General features: G+C 47.9%; 6 protein-coding genes across 6 annotated transcripts; 3 read left to right on the plus strand and 3 right to left on the minus strand.

The window, feature by feature from the left end:
- Positions 1-1105: 1105 nt before the first annotated feature.
- ASPWEDRAFT_33430 (uncharacterized protein) lies at positions 1106-2190 on the minus strand. The gene has a single exon (XM_040833785.1). The coding sequence runs from the start codon at positions 2000-2002 to the stop codon at positions 1223-1225; it is 780 nt and encodes a 259-aa protein (XP_040693772.1). The 5' UTR covers positions 2003-2190; the 3' UTR covers positions 1106-1222.
- Positions 2191-5318: 3128 nt separating this feature from the next.
- Positions 5319-8212, minus strand: ASPWEDRAFT_101861 (uncharacterized protein; the record flags this gene model as incomplete). Its single annotated transcript, XM_040827423.1, has 3 exons — positions 5319-7259; positions 7319-7683; positions 7762-8212. The coding sequence occupies 3 exons, from the start codon at positions 8210-8212 to the stop codon at positions 5319-5321; spliced, it is 2757 nt and encodes a 918-aa protein (XP_040693773.1).
- Positions 8213-8463: 251 nt separating this feature from the next.
- Positions 8464-9070, plus strand: ASPWEDRAFT_33432 (uncharacterized protein). Its single transcript, XM_040833786.1, has 2 exons — positions 8464-8539; positions 8592-9070. The coding sequence occupies exon 2, from the start codon at positions 8629-8631 to the stop codon at positions 9037-9039; it is 411 nt and encodes a 136-aa protein (XP_040693774.1). The 5' UTR covers positions 8464-8539; positions 8592-8628; the 3' UTR covers positions 9040-9070.
- A 523-nt stretch (positions 9071-9593) lies between these two features.
- ASPWEDRAFT_100772 (uncharacterized protein) lies at positions 9594-13634 on the plus strand (the record flags this gene model as incomplete). The annotated part of the gene is made up of 1 exon (XM_040827331.1): positions 9594-13634. One exon carries the CDS (start codon positions 9594-9596, stop codon positions 13632-13634), a length of 4041 nt encoding a protein of 1346 aa, XP_040693775.1.
- Positions 13635-13764: 130 nt separating this feature from the next.
- On the minus strand, positions 13765-14783 carry ASPWEDRAFT_166186 (uncharacterized protein; the record flags this gene model as incomplete). The annotated part of the gene is made up of 3 exons (XM_040829950.1): positions 13765-14057; positions 14111-14298; positions 14353-14783. The coding sequence occupies 3 exons, from the start codon at positions 14781-14783 to the stop codon at positions 13765-13767; spliced, it is 912 nt and encodes a 303-aa protein (XP_040693776.1).
- Positions 14784-15208: 425 nt separating this feature from the next.
- Positions 15209-18574, plus strand: ASPWEDRAFT_82779 (uncharacterized protein; the record flags this gene model as incomplete). Its single annotated transcript, XM_040839566.1, has 1 exon — positions 15209-18574. A coding segment is annotated over one exon (3366 nt), but the record flags the coding sequence as incomplete, so codon positions are not given.
- Between the last annotated feature and the right edge of the window lie 2467 nt (positions 18575-21041).

Below are 21041 nucleotides of genomic sequence, written 5' to 3' on the forward strand. Positions count from 1 at the left end.
TCCTAGTAGCCAGCTCGTCATAACGAGACACATGTACCAAGATAGTTCGTGGTATGTGGATATACGTTTGGTTCTAATCCAAGGTGGCTTGATCTACGTAAATGCGTAGTGGATGACCCGTCCTCCGTGCTGTACACAACCAAACACCCCACCCCATTTCATCCTATGCGCAGGACTATCTTTTGTAGTGCTTACGACAGGTAGGGCATACGTGACAGCAGCACCAAAACGCAACCTAGAATAGACAGGGAGTTAGTATTCTCAAAAGGTGATTTTGTCCGCATCAGTATCCACTACGCAGCCCAGTGATGCCAAGTTAACTAATGACTCGTTTTGCCATGAGCGCCCATCATCCTGGCAGCGATCCTAGCCTCTAGATCTATCTCAGAAACGTGTCAGTGGGTCATAAACCGGGTTTTACACGGTGGAATCAAGGAATCCCTGTTCATTGATCAGTGTGTACGTAGTGTACATGAATAGTTTGTATCATCTGCTTAGTGTTAAGCGCATTAGCTGTGCTATGGTGAGGACTTGCCACGGATTTTCCCTAAGAACTATAATATCGCCGTTACTAACATTTCTACCGCTTCTCTATCCAAATATACCACAGGCATATGGCTACAAATAATATTTAATCACCTCTAATAATTCCCACTGATATCCAGATAGCAGAAAATCTAATGGACCAGCCCACGATTGCGTTATATAATTCCTATTTCGTACCTACTCTGGTACAAATGACCCATCTCCACTATTCCTGCCAACCAAGACGGTTCGGACCGTACGGCTGATGCCCGCCGGGATCAACAGTTCTAGCATGTGGAGCGGGTTGATTGGTCGACGCTATGCAGCATTTGGGCATTCCGCTGCCTCCCCGTAGGTGCGAGCTGAAAACTAAGATGAGTCAATTTAATAGACGCATAGTTTATCAAATGCTTCAAAGCCATTGCTCAAGGGTGGGGCATAGCTAGGTGCACTTGTACGTTGAAAATTATGCTGTAAATTCATTACACTCTCCATCCTAGTAAATTATTATTACAATCATGCTTTTCAACAATAGCATCATAGTTTATCTGCTACTCGTTCTGTTAATATTATTAGTTATGGCATAGACATAATTATTTGCTTTGGAAATAAGATAAATGAAGTATAGCTGATAAATGATGTGCAAAATAACCAATAATAATAGAACCATCACTATAGCTAACCGTCGACGGCCTAATTAGCTGAATGTGTTTGTCTGCGTGCTATTAGCACCATAGCTAACACCTTTGTTATCGCCATGGTGGATTCCAACTGTACTGCCGGTATTATGAGACTGGTTAATAACAGTCCCAGCGCCACTGGCAAGCTTCTCATCAACAGAGCTCTCCAGCCATGGATCGCATCCTTCAACAATATCCTTGAGCTCCTCCATATTAGACTTGCTGATCCCTTTGCACTCTTCATCACTAAGCTGACGGAGCTTCTCGCGATCCTCCTCAGGGATAGTCTTCTCAAGCCCGTCGAGAAGCTCAGAAATGTTCGCCACAAACTTGTCAAAATGCTCCTTTTTGTAAAAGACCCATTTGATGCTTTCGCCGACCTTGACGGCCTGCACTTTTCGTTTTCGAAGTGACTCCATGAACCGGGTCCGAATCTTCTTCAAATCGATAGGCAGGCATGATTCTGGATCAAGCGCTTCAGCGCCGTGGAGATCGAGCTTCTTACGAAGCTTTTCCGCCTCCCGCCGAGCCTTCACCAGGCAGTCTTGAATTTCGCCGAGGATGGTCTTTACCGCGGTCAGAGTAGCCTGATGCTGAGATTCATTTGCGTTCTTTTGAGCGTTGTCAACCGTGCTAATTCCGGCAAGTTCGCCCCAGCGGGAAAGTCGAAGCTGGATAATGTCGAGCTTCAACTGGTGCGTGTCAAAGTCGTCTTGGAACTCGCGCGCGAGTTGGATGCGGCCCAGGGTCTCGATAGAAAATTGGAAAAGACTGAGAGCTGTTTCCACGTTTGCCATGGTGCTTGAGGAAGGGGAGTACTAATGTGTGGAGTGTGCTGAGTATACGCTAACTTGGATGATTCAAACAGTCTGAATAGACAAAGTAATAGTACTAGATAACATGCTCGTTTCAGACCACAGAGCCATTATATAGAAATATACGTGGTGACTCCTTTGACTAGCATTAGTCTGCTTTTTGCCTGACGTTGACACCCAGAATTATAGGGAACAGACAGGACATGCGCATGCATATCTACACATTCACATATATTATTGCTCTAATTTCCGCTCATTTGTATTAACATTAATGCCTGTACCAAGAAGACTCATTAATTTGCCAGCCAGCAATTAAGTCCCCACTCACCGGCATTGGGCCGACATTGGGTATTATTACTCAATACAGATTGTACAGATAGCAGTCAGCAGTAATAAGATGCATCTATTTCTCTGCCTACTCATCAAAGGCGGGGAAAGCCTGGGGGTCGGAGGGGAGGGGCAAAAATCATAAAACAGCAGCAATGATTTGCTGGTGGTCACCCAACTACCAGTACTACCTATGTAGTTCACCTGTTGGAGTATGGTTTAGTAAAGGCCCTGAACGCGAGCCCGGCTATGTATGTACAAGTAACCTTATGCTTCTTCGCACACAATGTGATGCGAACAGAAGTCAAATGAAACTACAGCAATTAATAGAAGCCTGAGTTCAGCAACTGTGAGGTCTAAATCTTCTACAATTAAAGGAGTTTTGGCATCTACTGGAAGTAATATCTAATTATTCGATTTCTATTACTTACCGAACACTACTAACAGTTTTCACGTTCCCCCCGCCCCGTCCTATATAAAAAGCCGATTATCTAACCTTGAACAAGTTTAGTAGTCCAGAAGTTGTAGCAGTATTTGAGATACGTGTATGGAATATAAAAGTCGCCATTACGCTCCCAGTTTCCTCCCAGTGGCTTAAATTATGGGAACTGTTCAAAACCTGCATACTGTATTACTAGGTAGCATTTCCGCCATTCAGAAAAAGATCGTCCGAACAGATATGCGCTAACCAGCAGGGACTCGGAGGCTCCGACTGCCAGCATCAATCGTTGATATTCTGTTGTATCATTTTTTTTTTTTTTTTTTTGCATTCCGGGGCTGAAAGCAGTGTCCTAGAATAGACCGGTATGTTCTATGGGACCATATGCGTAAACTAATTCAGGAGCGGAAAGTCGAGACGCAAGGCTATTGCTTAGTTTACTTATTGGACAGCCAAGTTTTCCATCGTGGGTAATCGCTGGTTACTGCATATCTGATTTGGCAGATAGTGTAGCTGTGATAACACCTTCCTTGGAAAATATCCCAGGTTGACCTGCTCAGCTGAGGGTGCCTCGGCGGGGCACTCATGGCGCGTTCAAGGCTATGGTGGGGGGCCTTGTTTGATCGCCCCGATGTGATCGGAACCTAATTCGTGGTCGTATTCCGGCAAAAAGGACTGTAGTGCAGTGGGGATGGACTGCTTCTGAGCCTCTCGGGCATCGAGATCTTTTCGGATTTCTTCGGAATTATTCCATATGTTGTCCTCGAAACAATACTCCGACACCGTTGTTCTTGAATTTTAAATTGCGATCGCAACTGGATTTTACGAGGAAATGCAGTTTTCGGCTGTCGATTTATTTCATTCCCGAGAGCGATCAGATAAAGTGGCGGGTTTGCTTCTCGGTTTCTCGACAAGTTCTACTGGATCGCCAGAACTGTAGCTACCATTTCCAGTATGAGAGTTACAGCCACCTCCTTATTGCTGAGCAGGTACCTATCATGGTGGACGATGACCATTTATGCCGTGACAAGCCTAAGAATAATGCTTTTTTTTACTAAATATTGTTCCTTCTACTCATTATGCACGTATATATAAAAAGGGAAAGAGCAATAATCCCGGAGTTATCCCGAAAATACATACAAAACAGCCATCGGCCACGCCCCGACATCAAAAACAGCCAGACAAAAATCAAATGGCGCTGTCGTGGCTCATTTTCCACACGAATTACTATCATTTGACCAAGTTTGTATCAGCTTTTGTTTATATGCAGCAAAGGTCGGAGTATATGAGTGGCTGCGATTTAAAAGACCGACCCCGCCTGGGCGGCTTGATCGAAAAATGGCGACCCAACTGATAGCTCCTTTTTCTAACTGACATCTTATTGTTTGCCGTTTCTTATATCCTGCATCTGTGTTCAACTAACATAACGTGGGCAAAACAATGGTCGGACCGTCGGGTAGTCTTACGTACAGTCGCTGCAGGCGCAGTTCAGCTCTGCAGCATCCCGGTTACAGTGCAGGAGAGGTACATACTGCGCGGTTAGGTGATTTTTCAACATCGAGAGCGAGATGTAATCTATTCAATGATGTAAACCGAAGGCAAGCTTGTTTGCTCGCCATGACCAAGTCTGTATTTCCTTATCACGAGGCTGAGACCTAGGCTCCACTTCTACAGCCTCTCAAGGTCGAGAACCAGTCCCCGTGTGATTGTTGCTGCATACGATGCGCCATTGGAAAGCAACTTTCAGCCTCACTTTCTGGAAACGTGGCCGGGAGTCTGATCAATACATTTGCCCCATCCCCCAGGGCTCGTTGTATGCGAGCAATGCTTTTTTAGAAACCCTCAGTTGTGACCATTCACTACTAATAGATTTGTTGAATGTAATTGGTTTAGATATCACTGACTATTGTGACAGAACTAACCATCCAGACTAATGGACAGTAGCATATTTCTTGCTGTGACATAGGTGGCGAGTCGGCACCATATTAAAATTGACTGCCTCGGGGAAATTGAATTTATCCATAAATAGCCGTGCTTCGATGCCTGTAGATCACCGAAGCCAAGTTACAGCTTGTGGTGGGGCACCATATAGAAATTGCACTGGCCCTGGGAAATTATCCATACCGTGTGGCTACATCATCGACCTTTATCCAAGCAGTCGGATTTCAGGACTGTATTGGGTATTGGCAGTCAACCACGGGCTCGTCATCTAGACCGAAGGTTCATCTGAACCCACGTTGTTCGGGATGAACGTAGAATCCCGGGCTGGGAAAGTATCTGATACGCACGCAGGGTATTCTTTGTAACTTTCTGACGGGTATACACCAGCAGTCTCTGGCGGCGTGGGAAGATGGTGGTATCAATATACAACGAAGGCATTTTGGTCGTTCAGCTCGAGCATCTCGATTCGAGATCCCTTCGAAGAAAGATTGCTAATTACTTGGTGACAGGGAACAACTATTCCTCTAATGGGATGTAAACAAAAAGCGGATTATCTTGAATCGGGGTGTCTATGAAGAGGTGCTTATACTTCTAAGATGTTGAATCGAACCATTGCATCTTGGGAAGCCACCAGCCTGACAGCCATGAACTTCTCGAACGTTGTGCCTGTATGACTTGCATTTCCGCCAACAATTTATAAGCCTTGTCATTACCAAATATCTTACAGAGTGTGCTATGCACGGTCATATCATCGAACCCAAACGAGCAATTCGGCTTTGCGCCATACTGGATGAGCATTTCGCACGCTACATACCAAGCCCCCCCCAAAGATGGGGACAGCCCTTCCCGTCTGTTAATCTGAGAAGAGCAAGACAGGAGGAAAAGAGCCCAAACCGTGAGTCCGTGACAGACATGAACCTTTTGGTTTGGATCTGCCCCATGCTCCAACAACAGACGCACCATATTAATATCAACGCTAGGCTCGTCTCTTTGTGAATGATACGGCATTTGGAAGGCCGTGACACGTCGTGGGCGGAGTGCGTAATCCAGAAGGGGTCTCCCAGCCTTCTGCAGGCGTCGCGAGTCCGGTTGTAGTTTTGTAGACACATATGTGACCAAGCGGGCCTGTACGGCGAGCGCCAGGAAATTGCAATTTCCATAATCGTGATACTGGTTCCAACCGCTACCCGCTGGAGTATCCCTTGCATTAGTCCAGTGTCGTTTTATGGAGGCATTACGGGCGTAATGACAGTTCACTCGATCGACTTCATCCAAGACTTCTACAAGAGAGAATTCTTCCGACTGGACTCTTTTCTCGGCTTCATGGGCGTAGTAAAGAAGCTCATCAACAACCGCGAAGACTTTGTTGAGGCCTTCCTTATTCCGCAATTCTGTGTTCGGTAGCACCTTGAGTAGGAAAAGAGACATTCTGCAGAGAGAAACCAGAGGGTTAAAAGGTGACTTGAGCTCTTTCGTCAACTCCCCATAGTAACAATCCTGCAGGAAGTCCCGAACGGTACGATGCAGGAAGTCTACTGGATGCTGATGAAAGGTTGGATGTAGTCCATCACCGACTACAAGAAGATCAAGGCATCGATTATGAATCCTGGATTTCCAAACCTGGTCAGAGTCCCATGTTTTCACCGGCGAGACTTGGGCTTTTATAGCGTAGCGGTCGTCTTCCATCTCTTTCTCTAGCAGAGAGAATGCAAACAAGGGCAAGGGTTGGACCTCTTCTATAGTAATCAAGAAAATGCGCGCCATCTCCTCCCGGTAAGTGGGTTTGACCCGTGAGATGATACTCTGGAAGTATGTTTCCAAGTCTGGCGGGAATTCCTCGAGTATGGATCTTAATTTGGAGGGCCCTTCATCATGTTCCACGGCATGTACCAGCGCTCGAATGACCAAAGAGGCCCAGAGCCAAACTCCTTGAGCTTTTTCGGAAATGTGCGTAATAATCTCCTCACAGAGTTTCTCGCGGTCGTCCAGGTGCCGGAATCTTTCAACCTGTAGCTCCTGAAAGGCGTGCCTTTTCATGTCCCCCTTGGTGAAGTCCTGGACAGCTAAGGTCCGCCCACTTTCCTGAAAAGCATCCTCGAAAATTCTCCAAGGTCGACTCGACACACATATCTTCACGTATGCAGATTGGCACAAAAATGAGATCATCTTGACAATATCCTTTTCGTCCCCGTTGTACTCGTCGAGCGCATCAATGAAAAAGCAGAATTTCACAGGCAGAGCACCAAGATTTGAAATTCGGCTGAATGTGGCTTTCAGCTCCTGGAAGTGCCAATCTTCATATTCCAGGTGGTCTGGACACACTTTCGGTATCAAATCCGGGACGCTCTTCAATATTTGATAGAGCAAAGATTGGAGCAGTCCTTCCTGGGACTTTTGCTTGGGAAACCCTTGATACCAGAAGTAATAGCTTGCGATGTGCAGCTGAGCTGGAGAAGACCATTTCTTCAAAGCGTGAAACGTATTCCTGCTATCGGATGCAAATTTCATGAGGGTCGACTTCCCACTTCCTGCCTGTTTAGAATTCACTTATTAACACCCTGGATGTGTAAGAGAATAAATGCGTTGCCTACCTTGCCACTGATCCAGTATATGCCATCACCGGACTCTAACCAGTCGAGAAATGTTGTTTTTGATCGATCAAACAACCAATCGTTCGTGAATTGGCCGGCGTCCTTGATTTCCGACCATCGCCGTCGTATGATGTGGAAATGTAAGCTGCGAATAACTTCTATTTCTCTTTGGCGGTCCTTGCGCTCCTTCTCAAGATATATCAGATCATTTTTTAGGCTTTCCAATCGTTCTGGAATGTTGTCGTCGGCTTCTGTCAGAGAAATAATCGTGTTTCGAAGATCGTCGAGCTTTGAACAATAGTTGACATTTAGCTTCTTGTGCTCATTCCCAAGAGCCTTTATCTCGGATAAGATATCTCTGTTGTCTCGTCAGCAAAAGTCCTTTTGCTGTCATCTCACAATCCATATTTAGGTTTAAATATGGAAATACAGAAATAATAAACCGACTGACCCGTCAAGAGCTTCTTTGACCCTCATCCTAATTCTACCATCCAGAGCCATCAGGCGGTCCTGTAAGGCTACAATATCTTTTCTTTTCCACCAGCTCTGCAGGGCTACACGGGAACTTTCTACTGTTTTCGACCGTCTCCCGTCTCGCATCTTGAGCTTTCTCAGTTTATCAGATAGCTCGCTGCCTAATCGTTCACATTCTGCCACCATATCCAATATATGCTTCTCATAAGGGAGCGGCCTGTAATTGCTTTCAGTGTGGTGGCGGAATTCAGCATTTTTCATTCGGATATCTTTGAGAATGACTTCAATCTCGTGTGTTTCAGTGGTTGTGCCATGGCAAGAGTCATAAATTGCTTTTGTCTGGGACACGAGCTTGATGCTAACGTCAACAAAGGCTATAATGCTCGAGGCGAGACCGATAATCGTGAACGGATCCACCATCCTGTGAAATTTTGCAAGTGAATTTATGATGAGATCGGGAGATCGAGGAGCTTATTAGAAAATTTTGCTCCAGCTCGTAGCCTCATTTCCCTGTGGCTACACCTGTAAGCGTGTGAGCTGTCACGATCAACCCCGCATTGACGTGTTTGCTTCGGGTTTCTCCGAAGCGCGGCCGAAGCGATTCGTTTTTTCTTGAAGTTATAACAACATATTGGAAGTCGGTTCCGGGACCTCTCATATACGGCGACAGAGTTTGGACTTCCTCGGTACCTATCGAAACATCCACGGACCAAAGTTTATCGATCTTGTGGAAATAAGCCCTAAATAGTCAGTATATCATATTCAATCCATTCACTATCATTTTAGCTGACGAATCTAGCACCGAAATATACCAGCTAAGCTTTCAAAACATCGCAATGGGTATTCTAGATCATTTCATGAGGAAATATACATTCGATAACTTCGCAAGTGGTGGCCTTGAACGAGCTATACTCGATTTTGATATCGAAAACAACCAATTAACAGCCAATCTATTGGGCCACGACATGGATTCGCGAGTCCCTCTGTGTCAGCATGACAATGCCTGGATACGAATCCCTTCACAATTCATGCTGCTATGTTGGCTGCTTTTGAAGTTTTTATGGAACTTACTGGCCCAAACGTCAACGCACACAACGTGGAGTGCTTTTTTATTTCTTATAACAGCAGTACTTGCTGTCCTCTCAGTTTTAAAATCATTTCATGGGGAATTTTCACTTGGTATTTTCCTGGGCTGTGTTTTTACAATGATGCTTTGGAGGATTATTATACGATTAGGCGGAGCGTGATTGATATAGTAATTTTGAAATCAATGTTGACTATATATATACATATATGTGTAGTGATCGGCAAACTTGGGTCATTACATCACATTGTTACTATAACTCTCTCTCTCTATAATAATACCCCGTATGCCCTGGCCTTAAAATAAGTAGCACTGCACCTGGCAAAGTTTAAAAAAAAACCTTATAACACGTGAGCAATCCTAGTGCAATAATTACTTATGGTGACCTGACCAGGGACTCTTAGGAGGAGTGTCTGTTACATCAGGGATGACCCCTCTTGACACATAAGCTGTCTGATGCGCTTTTTTCTGTTAATCAGATAAATTCACCAGCTGATCTGAAAATCTAAAATTGGTGTGATAATTTTAACGTGATTACCAATTCGTGGGGTAAATTACGCTCTTATGTGTATTTTAAATCAGATATGGCGAGACACTGTTGAAAGTTTCACCTGTTTTGTATGATGATTAGCGTGTAATTTATGTACACCACCTTCTATATAAGCACCCCCATTCTCCCAGGCTAGCACATTCTATCCAATTCATATTCCCATCAAAATGAGCCCTCCCCTCCTCGTTCCCGTCCAGTTGGACGCATTTGTCCTCAATCCCAAAGTCTGTGGTGAACCCAACGACGGCAATGCCCGCATCTGCCCCATCACCCAGCCAAACTACACCTTCCTCCGCTTCAACGACTTTGTAGCCCAAAGCGACGTCCAGGGCCACGCTGATCTGCACAATACCGCCCCTGCGGATATCAACACCCGCATGACAGATTTGGGAACCTATCCTGGAAAGCCCCGTCGCAATCGCCACGGTGTCTATCTGCACTGGACGCTGCCCAGGGCGTATCGAGCAGGCGTGTCATCTACGAGCTCTGTGCCGCCGAAACGGAGAAACAATGAGCGGTTGAGACATGGGTTACCCGGGGATGAGAAGGAGGATGAAAAGGACCCGGATTCTGTTACGCCGGATTATATCCAGCCGCCTACGCGGTGGATGGTTGTTCGTCGGTTGGATTTGGAGAGTATACAGCCGCCGGGGGCTAGGGGGAGCTTTCAAGAATATGACGCTTGGGTTATTGAGAGTGACTATGAGTGGAATTTGGATAATATTCCTGCGGATTATGACCTGCAGGTTGATGTGTCGCCGTTCATTGTCGGAGCTGCTGGTGAAGAGGTCGACGTGAAGAAACAGGCAGAGGTGTTTATCGGCCGCAAGACGCCGCTGAAAGAGTGGAAGAATGAGCCACAGGAGAATCCGCCGAATATCAGTCTTTTGCGCAGTGGTAACCAGCTCTTTGCGGACTTTCAACTACATAATTCGAATGTGTTCAGTATGGTGGATAACTTTCAGTATGGGAATTCGTCTGATCCAAAGGACCTTCAGGCTGCGAATGCCGACTATTATCTGATTGGCTGGCATACTGATGAAAAGGTTGATCCGCTGTGGATGGAAGGAGATGAAAGACCTCATTCGGAAAGACTGGAGGCGTTGTTTATGTCGTTGCAGAATGGTGGGGACTGGCTAGCAGCGAAAGATCCTGTTCGTCTGGTCTGCCACGGAGCCATGTACGACGTCAACTGGAACCATGAAGAGAAGCCCAAGGCAATTCCTGCCAACACCTTTTCTAAGCGTCTTCAGAATCAGAAACTTCCAGCAACGTCAGTCGGCACTACCCCGTTGGATGCGCTGATCAGTTATTGCACCGCGCGAAAGGAAAAGGGGAGTAATACCGACGCGATAGCCAAGTTGGAAGAGTATATCCTCGCCATTCAATCTCTAATGCACGCCCGAGATGATGGAGTTGAAGGACAGCGAGAGGCCAAGGATACAGTGTACAACTGGAACTTTGTGCGAGCTCCCGGTGGTATTCAGTATTTCCTGGCCGACGATGAGTCGAAGGACAAAAATGGCCAACCGATTCAACCAGATGAGGCGAGTCAGAAAGACCTGAATGAGCTGAATCAGACCCAACGGCTGTTTGACGCCTGCCAGCGAGCGAGTCTGCAGCTGCGGTGGGATATGTTCTCGACGTGGTGGAAGTATTTCTCAGATCCGACGCATCAGGACACGCATGACCACGATCGCGACTTTCAGGATGCTACGGACAATATTTTGAAGAGAATCAAACGGGCCGATCAGCAGATGACTGCTCTGCAGCGTAAAATCGAGTCCATGCGTGAAAAAGCGACGCTCAAAAAGTCCAAGTCGGGAACGTTGCCTTTCTACTATCGTGCTGCTGACCCGACTCTGCTCATCGGAGGCATTGATCAGGGCTGGCCGTCGGACTATCTTGACAAGGTCACTGCACGTTTACCAAAGCAAGCCATAGACAATTCATCTGACATTCCTGATGGTCTGTCAGCCTTAATTAATTTGATGAAGGAAAGATTGAACACAGCCATGACGGGAGAGATGTTGACGGCGAGTGAGGTCTTGCTGAAAGAATTCTTTGAATTGACAAGAGACACAGCCTTATCGGCGCCCCCAGCTGGAAAGATTCATCCACAGTTCCATGACAAGGTAGATGGCTATCCAAGAGATCGATCCAGTGGACGACAGCCATGGCGCCCTCTGTACATGGAGTGGGAAGCCGAATACACGCACATCCCATTTGAACACTGGTCTCTTGATGAATACACCAAGCGAGTGTCAGACGTCAAGCAGGTTCGATACGGAATCAACAGCAGCAAGCCTCTCTGGGAGGAATTAGGACCCCCGAGTACTCACGATACGCGTATTCTATCTGGTCGAGTGCTGGTGCTTCCTCAACCGAGCTTTTCTCTTGATGCAAAGATCAAACAGTTGTTCTCTGATACTTCACCCAGCGTTCTTGACAAATTTCTCAAGAAGAAAGAGCGAGACGAACTGAGCAGGGCCGTCAAGACGCTGCCGTATCTCTCTGCGCCGCTGACTGGGTTTACAGACGGTCTGCTCACCATGGCCCACGGAACCCATATCAAGCCACTGAACAAGGAGATCGGAGGTGGCAGCGACAAATTCACAGCAATTGGCGATGCAATTCTCAATCGTCTTGGATTCACCAAGGAAAACCTTGAAATGATCTACGGTCAGTCGGCCTTGACTCCGTACGCTGGCATGGTGGCATTCACAGACGACCACTGTCCATTCAAACCAGTTACCCACGGCCAATTTCGATTCCGCAAGCTGAACATCATCGACAAGTTCGGCCAGACTCTGGTGGGCATCGATCCACAGCCTCGGAAGGAAGGCCCTCCACCGATGTATCCCAGCATCAGTGACTTTTTCGAACCACAGACGGTGGACAGCCACGCCAACACGGTGATCAAGAACAACGAAGGGCTGTGTGAGTTTATCCAAGTGCCGCCACAGATCAACCAAAACAGTCGTTTGAATGCGGAATTTGTGAAACGTACTCTGGACGAGAACGCCATCTCTCACTGGCGACCAGCGAGTGAGTGGGAGAATCCGATTTGGGGATGGGTGGTCACCAACTACGCCGACCAGAGTCTACAGTTCTTCCTTCCGAATGGCACGTTCTATCGTGAGGTTAGGATAGGCGGGCCTAACGGAGTGCTAGAAGAGCCGAAGTGGGTGCCTTTCATAGCAGATGCAAATGAAGCAGAAGACAAATCGCCAGACCGGATGCAGTTTGACGCTCTGATTAACAAACTGAGCGACAAACACTATATCAAAGAGTTCTGGAAGATGGTCGAGGTGGCACTGAACAAGCTGCCTCCTCCCCCAAGTTCATACGCACAGTATCTGACCGCAATTGTTGGGAAGCCACTGGCACTGGTAAACATGGGCTGGTCACTGGAATTGGACCAACAGCCATTGAGCAATCAATCGACGAATTCAAAGCGAAAGGAACCACTGAAGGACCTACTACACTACCAACTCCAAGTCAAACTGGGCGACAAAGAGCGCGAATACGACGGCCTGGTGGCCTACTTTGACCTGAAGCCCCAACCAGAGACAGGCAAGCCAGAGAAAGGCAGCGAGCTGAACCTCGACACGATCCACACCTACTTCACCAGCCTCGACTCTCAGAATCCCATCAAAGAGATCACCAGCGAAGACTACCCCACCTTCACCCCCTTCTGGCAGTCTCCGTTGTCGGCCACCGACGAGACCATCAGCCCCGCCCAGTATGACGACCAACGCAACAGCCATCTGCAAGTATTAGGCGCCCTTGTCGATCCCTTCACGGCTGTGCACGCGTACTCCTCCTTCCTCCCCGCCCGGGCGTTACAGCTGGCTCCGTGGACCTGGCAGGAAGCCATGAAGCGCATGACGGCCTTCTTCCATGCCGGGCCCGTCACACTCACAAAAGACGTGCAGGATTATGATGCCAGTCGCCCACTGACATTGGAGAACTCGCTCAAAGAACCCCCGGTCAATGTCGCACTGCCCGCGTTGGATGCGGGCGAGTGGAACTGGCTACAAGCGTATGTCGATCCGGCCTCAGCTGAGCATCCGCCCGTCTTCAACTCGTATGGGATCGACAAGTTGGTGAATTGGAAGAAGCCGGGTTTTGAGAATGGGCCGTATACTGCTGTCGAGGGGTTTTTGCAGTTGAGAAGACCGATTATGGAGGAGAGAGAAAAGTAGAAGGCTATGGCTACGATGTTTGTATAATTTTAGACAGAGCATACAATTCTGGTTTTTGAAGATTCAGGGCAGATGGTTGCTGATCTTGTGTCTATACGAGGAATATCAAGTATGTTCACGGCTGATTCCATTACTTCAGGTCGTCTGTAGCCGCCATGGGGTCCTTTCTTTTCTCGGGAACCCAGTAGATATGGTTGATGCCGTTCGAATAGACGACAGCCAACTGGCTGGTCGGACCCACCGCGACGCTTTTGGTGTTGATCTTCTTCGTATCGCTCCATTTTCCATCCACCTTTCTGGCCATGCGGTAGAGCTCTCCCTTTTCCGTTCGGTAGTAAAGGTAGGCTGTTTTCTTTTCTTCAACGTAGTTGACAGCCAGGGTGGTTTGCGGCGCAGGGGCAGCTACGGTGCCAATTTGAGACCCTGAATATATAATTAGCTGTGTTTTCCATGATGATCATGATCATGAAACATACAATCTTCGCCAGACTTGTACTCGAAAAGGTCTTTGGCCGGGGTCTGATAGATCACAAACACATCGTCACCTGCGATATAGCCCGCTAAAGAAGATGAGGGGTCGATGTTGCTCATTTTCGCGTCGTTGGCTGGGATTCTTTCGTTGAGTTTGTACTCTTGCAGAACAATTCGATTTTTGTCATCTTTGCTGCGTTTTTATTAGCCTTTGGATGAAATGCATTTGTGCGTAATGTTTGCTTACTTCAGATACCAGATGGACGCGATGTCGTTGTTCGCAGTAAATGTGAGAGCCCTCTTGCCCAGCCCTACACCAAAGATAATAGGTTCGTAAACCGGACTGATGATACTGATATTTTCCGTTTCTGCCCGGTCGGAATTTCCATCCGTCGAATCTGCTTCACCCGTTCCCTTTGGTTTAAGCTCCGTTGTTTTAGGCTTCGTGTAGCCGACTACGAACTGAGCGCCTTGAAAGTATCCCACGGCCAGATGGGACGGACTGGAAATGTAGCCTGGGTAGTCGTTGGCGGCGGGGTGGTATACGCCAGGGTTGATCCGCGTCGCGCCACTGGGTTTGAATTGCATGGCGAGGTTCTTATCTTGAGTGGCATAGTAGACCTGGATGGCGGTCGGGTTGGGATCGAGCGGGTTGGCGACAGAGGCAAGACCGGACATGGTGACTTGATTGTGTAGATTATGAGTCTGGATAAGTGGGAGTGCTATCTTGGAAGAGTATGCGGATCGAATAGACTGTTTCTACAGATCTATATATCTTCATGGGTTGATGTTGTGATGAACTGGTATGCCGTCGTTTCATGTGTTCATCACCTTGGCACTGCTGATCACGGCCACGTCAGCCTGAATGTCTGTTCTTTCAGCTCGGCTGTCTGTTTTTTTTCAGCCCGGATGTGCCTTCTGGCCGATTTCCTGTTCGGGAAGTATACAGGGATCGGCGCTGCAACCAAACCGAGTTGAAATATTGCGTATTGGTAATACCAGCTTGTATAACATGTGTATTACACTTTATTTTCATCAAACCTTTTTCATTTCCCTTTAAGACTGGCAGATCATCAAGTCAATTTCCTTCAACACAACACAGAATGGCCATCTTCACGGACGGCAAAAGCACTGCGATTAATTCCCCCCGCCATCTCACTCTCCGCCATGCAATCCGGGCCGTTAAGCTCGACAAGTACAACAAGGACGAGCTGGAGGAGGACGAAGAGGGGCCTTCGCTGCCAGAAATCAGACCAGGACAGGAGCAACTGTTCTCTTTTTGGGCCCCAAGTCTAACAGCGGGCAAGGTCCACCAAATCAAGGTCCAGCAAACGATCAATCCGAATAACGGACAAAAGCCCCTCCAGCTTGATGCTCAACAGAACTTTGATGTCCATGCTCCGCGATACTCTCTTCCTGAGGGATCGATTTATTCAGTATATCCCCCTCCAGGGTATATGGAGGAAGCCCGTATCCTGCCTCATGTGGTGTTGAGTGATCCTCACCTTCCGTGGGAAAGACAAGGAACTACGCAGGATTTACCGGATGCTAAACGCAACAAGGTCCCATGGCTTGCTCTGATCCTGTTCACTCACGATGAATTGCGCCTTCCTGCCGAAGATCGAGATGGCGCTGGCTGCATCTTTCCGTCTCTCCCCAAACCCGTCCAGCAGACGTCCACACAGGCGATTCGAATGTCACTGAGAGATCTCTATCGCACAAAGAAAATCATCGCCCCAATCAAGGAAGAAGATGGGGAATCAGACACCGCCAGGAATATAATGGGCGATTTCATCTTCATCAAGAAGGAGCTTTTTGCGGGTCTTTTCCCGCCTTTCGCAGACGTGAACCAACCTGACCATGTGTCGAGGCCGGATACCGCGCCGTATCGCTTCCTCTCGCACGTCCGCAAGATTAATACGGCAGGTATGGCCGTTGCAGGGAAAGAGGATATCGGTATCTTTTCTGTGGTGGTTTCGAATCGTTCGGGCCCGTTGGACTACCCCACGCCCACGACTGTGTGCGCGCATCTCGTTTCGATCGCGGGGGTGGAGGAGGATATGTCGTTTCCTTTTCCCGCTGACAGTAAATATGCAGCGCTCTGCTCGCTTCATAGTTGGAGCTATACTGTTACCCCGCCTAATACGCTCAACGTCCCTGAAGCCTTCACGTTATTGGGTGAAACGCTGGGCCCTCTTCGACCACCGGATAAAGTGATCCAAGACATTCGATCAACCGCGAACCCAGCCAATGCAGAAATATCAAATCGACTGGCGAAAAGACTTGAAGATGGCTACTCGCTGGTAAAACATCGCACTGCCACTGGTGAAATGACCATCGCCCTCTTTCGGGGTCCTTTCACGCCAACGTACGTTGAGCGTCGATGGAAGACGACACAGAACAGTGACACCGACCTGAATCGATGCTCGAATTCTGGACTCGATCTGCAGATTCTTGATAAGCAGGTTGGGATCATGGATATCTCGTACTCTGTCGCCTGGCAGGTTGGACGCATGCTGGCTCTGGCTGATCAGCCTTTCACCACGGCACTGATTCGGCTACGCACAGCAATTCATCAACGTGCGATGGACGAGTCGAAGAGGATTGTACTTGAAAGGCTATGCGGGAAGAAGCACCTTGGCAGGGAAACGATCCTTCAGGGAATACCGGAAATGTGCAAGAATTTAGGGAAGATTACAGTGGCGGGTGAAGGTGAAGATGACGCCTTTGGTCCACGATCGGCGGCGAAGAGATGGAACCGACGCGCTCTGGAGAAATGCGAATATCCTAGTCTCGACTATCTTTCCGAGCTGATCGAGAAGGAATACCCACAGCAGGCAGTCGAGGCAGCCTACTATCTGGCCATGGGGACTGACGGCAAAGTCTACGACGAAATCAACAATCCCGTCTCAGTAGATTGGATGGTCGTGCTGGCCTGGGTGATGAACCGCATGTTTCTCGACGGCGTCCCTGCTCACTACCTGATCACAGACCCTAGTCATATCGAGCACGAACGGCTCAAATTCTTCCATGTCGACGCGAACTGGACCGACGCGCTGATCGACGGCGCCTTGAGTCCTGGCAACCACCTGGGCGAGGACAGAGACCGGGTCGCCATAAAGAGGGCGTTGAATCGGTATATCAGGGAGAAACCAGAACGGCTGGTGCATCCACCACAGATCCCAACTTACGGGTTCTATTTGCGATCTGATTTGGTTTCAATGTTTCCTGATCTGAAGGTTACGACATTGCCGGAGCCAAAGAAAGACGTACCCGATAAGGCCCCTCTGCTGCGACACGAGATTATCACCGATGGACTCATGCTGGGATTGCTTGATCGTGTTCCTCGTAAGGATGAGTTTGATGGACTCGTGTTTACACAGCCTCCGCATCAGCAGCGCTTTGCTGCTGCCGCGACACTGAGGGCTGACAGTATTCGGGTTGTCATGCGAAAACAGTATACAGTGGCTGAGGAAGACCGGAAAACGGACAAGCATGATCGAGACCCACTGGAGGTTTTAAACTTGAAGAGCAGTGATGCCGACAAGTTGTTTATCTGGGGATCTCGCCCTGGTCAGTCCGATCTTCATATCCTTCGTCTGCCTCACTTTGCAGATCGCCAACTCAAGATACTTCAGGAGAAGATGGGCACCTTTAAGAAGGCTGAAGTTGATACCAAGTACTTTGACGACGATACTGCCACTTCGGCTTTGTTGGCTCTACAGCTCAGTGACCCCATATACAGTTTTCGGATTAGCCTCGACACGCCAAGAAGTGCAGAAAGCCGTGAGCCAGATATCAGAACCTTGAATCTGCTGGCTCCATCAATGGTCAACCGTGTTGCCTCAAGGCCCCAATCAGATCCTGTCCGGGCCATCCCAGAGCCAGAACCTGAGAGCTATTCCCCTACCGCCAGTGCCAACTTCGAACGCCCCAAAGAGTCTGTATTGACACCACATGACTACAATTTCAGCCTTGTACCCCACACACACCCTATCCACAGCGAATGGGGCGGAGATGAATCTCGACCTGGAATCCAACCCTTCATGCTGACCGCAGTATCAAGCCGGGGACGCTCTGCACCCGCCTCACCCCCGGAATACTCATGCAGGGTATCAGGCGTTGGCGTCACAGGGATTCTTCCAGACAAAGACAACCTCCCGCAGGACCTGATCTTTTCAATCCGAGTGTCCAACAACACAAACAACCGCTACAAGCTGACTGCATTCCACATTTGGATCCCCCTCGGGAAAGCCACCATCAACAACGAACGGCTTATGGAGAACTACACGGGACCTGGGGCCACGGTGCTGAGTAACTTGCGTTTCAACGTGCTGCTGAAGTTTATTAATGAAGATGACGAGAGTCGTACATTGAGGATTAGTCTGCTGCCACGGAGTAGAAAGCAATATGTGGATATTACGCTGGTCAAGGAGATGAGCTTTTTGCTTGCTTTGGCGCAGGTGAATCGCTTTGAGGACACTGCTCGGATGAAGTTGAGATGGAAGGCCACTTATAATTCTGATTCGATTCCACCGCAGGAGGGGAGATTTCCTGCTACTATCTTTGAAAAAGACAGTCGGTAGCTCATATTTGCATTGCGCTTTGGTTTATGTTTTATTTTATTTTTATTTTAATTTTTATCTTTTAAGACTCATAAGATTGTACGCAGAGTAATCCAAGCCTATATTTCAGATACTGAAATCCAGGCAGTATCCAGTTACTGGTAAATTACCACGTATTTCTATACGTACATATTTTTCATACATACATCAGGCAACCCGGCAACCGATACCCCGCAGAACACTTCAGCAAAATTATCCAATCGGTGTCAATGCATTGTCTGCATGTCCGTCACACTATCTCGCATACACTAAAGTAGGTCTGGAACATCCATCTGCGATCGTCCATCATGGCAGCCTATCACGAAGCGGGGATATGGCAATGTAGATGTGGCTGGCTGAGATGACGACATTGTACATATTTCCGATGAGGGGTAGTTCACCTTCAGCTACACTTCAGCTCCTCTTCAGCTGAGGTGTTATCTTGACGTGATGATTGACAATCGTTAAGCGAGGAATCGTTGACACGTCAGCTTGACAGAATTTTGGTTATCAAGGATGAAAAGAGGGAAGTCATAGTGCAAATACCAGCGAAGTCATGGAGGGACTGCTATTCATGTCACATAATGAGATATGCTATTTGTAAATCCTAAATGAAGATAAAATAAGAACATCAATTTACTGCAGCGCTTGATGCACTGCCCTCATTACCCTTTTTTGGGTTTGTTACTTTCTCTTTGGTTTCCAGATCACACTTGATACTGTCCTCTCTAAAGTTGGCTGTAACTGACTTCTCGCTATGACCAAGCTTTTGAAGCATATGCCGACAGTTGGCACAAGGTGGTCGCAGCATGTTATAGATCTTGCTACCTTTCTTGTCGTCATATGTGGCACCGTCAAGTGCGCTTGTCTGGACAGCCAATCCCCACGAGTGATCCTGAAATGCCATTTTGCCTAATTTATCACTTTATTTCGATTAGCATTGTAGGACCAAAAAAAAAAAAAAAAAAAAAAAAAAAAAAAAAAAAAAAGAAAGAAAGAAAGAAAGGAAAAGAAGGCAAGGCTAATAGTACCGTAAGATATTCATAAAGGGATAGGTTTCAGCACAGTTGCCGAATCTGGTTTCGGGGTTCGTGGCCACCCGCTCTGCTTCCTTGATCAACAGTGGAATGGCAGTTTGAGCTGCCTTCAGCCGATTGAGAGGTGACTGTTCGCTTTTGTTGTTGCAGACTTCCAAGAGACTGCCGACGTTGGCTTCGGTCGATTTCCGGTTTTTTATTCCCCTATGGAACGGCAGGTCTTTCAATTTCTGTGCGTTCGCTCTTATCTTTCTTTGAATACTCAGAACATTCACATCAGAGTCCGAGACCTCCCCTATTTCGTGCAATTTCAAGTTATCCATCAGAGCGAGCAGCTGCCACAACATTCCCCGCAGCACTATCGCTTCCCACATGGCTCCGGTGTTGTTGATATTCCTTGTCTTGAAGAACAGCAACAACAGGTCGTACCGACGTAGCATGATTTCCATATGCCACGCGGTTCCATCTCCTCCGGTATATCCTCCCAGCGACGCGCCCAAGAAAAGCTCGATCGGCTGGTGGTCGCCACGGGGTTGCGTCCAGGTGCAATTCAGCATAAACGGCTTTTTAATACACTTTGGATTTTCCCCCATGCGCATTATTTTCAAACACCACCGCCCATACATAGCCGTCAGGGGCAGGAAGAACCGTACTGCATTGGCGCTAGCCGGTGCTGGACCCAGGAGAGCGAAGAAAAGCCCCAGGAGATCGGCAGGATTCCAGTAAAACAAACTGAACTGGAACACATCCGATCGGATGTCAGGGAATCTGGGAAGTTTATGAGAATTAACAAAGTACCGGGAGACTGCCACAGGAGGGTCTGCATTGGGAGCATTGGGAGCATTCTGGGGGGGAACCGGAGGGGGGACATAGGCTGGGTTTTCTTGACGGCGAATGTGCTGCGGTGTCCCTGGGGCTGCATAGTCCGGGCCGTCTTGTGGTGTGTTGAATGGGGGTGGAAAGGGACCGCGGCTGGATCATGTTAGATGGCCCTATACGTAAACAAGAGATAGATCGCACCTGAGATTGAAGATGTGTTTTCTGACTTGGTCCAGAGTCTGTTGTCTTGATTGCAGTCTCGTCGTATCCTCTTGATTGTCCCGTTCCGCATAATTCGTTGGATTGTCGGCCACCCTATTGATATAATCGTATATCTACACAGCTGTCAGCCTGTCCAGATGGTGAAGCCAATCTCCCAATGTACCTGTTCCCTATTCCACTTGTACGCATCCTCTAGGTTTAGTCCCCGCCATGGAAGAATCTTATAGTTATTGGGATTTGCAGCGGTCATTGTC

Source organism: Aspergillus wentii (genome assembly GCF_001890725.1).
Source record: "Aspergillus wentii DTO 134E9 unplaced genomic scaffold ASPWEscaffold_1, whole genome shotgun sequence".
Classification (NCBI taxonomy): Eukaryota; Fungi; Ascomycota; class Eurotiomycetes; order Eurotiales; family Aspergillaceae; genus Aspergillus; species Aspergillus wentii.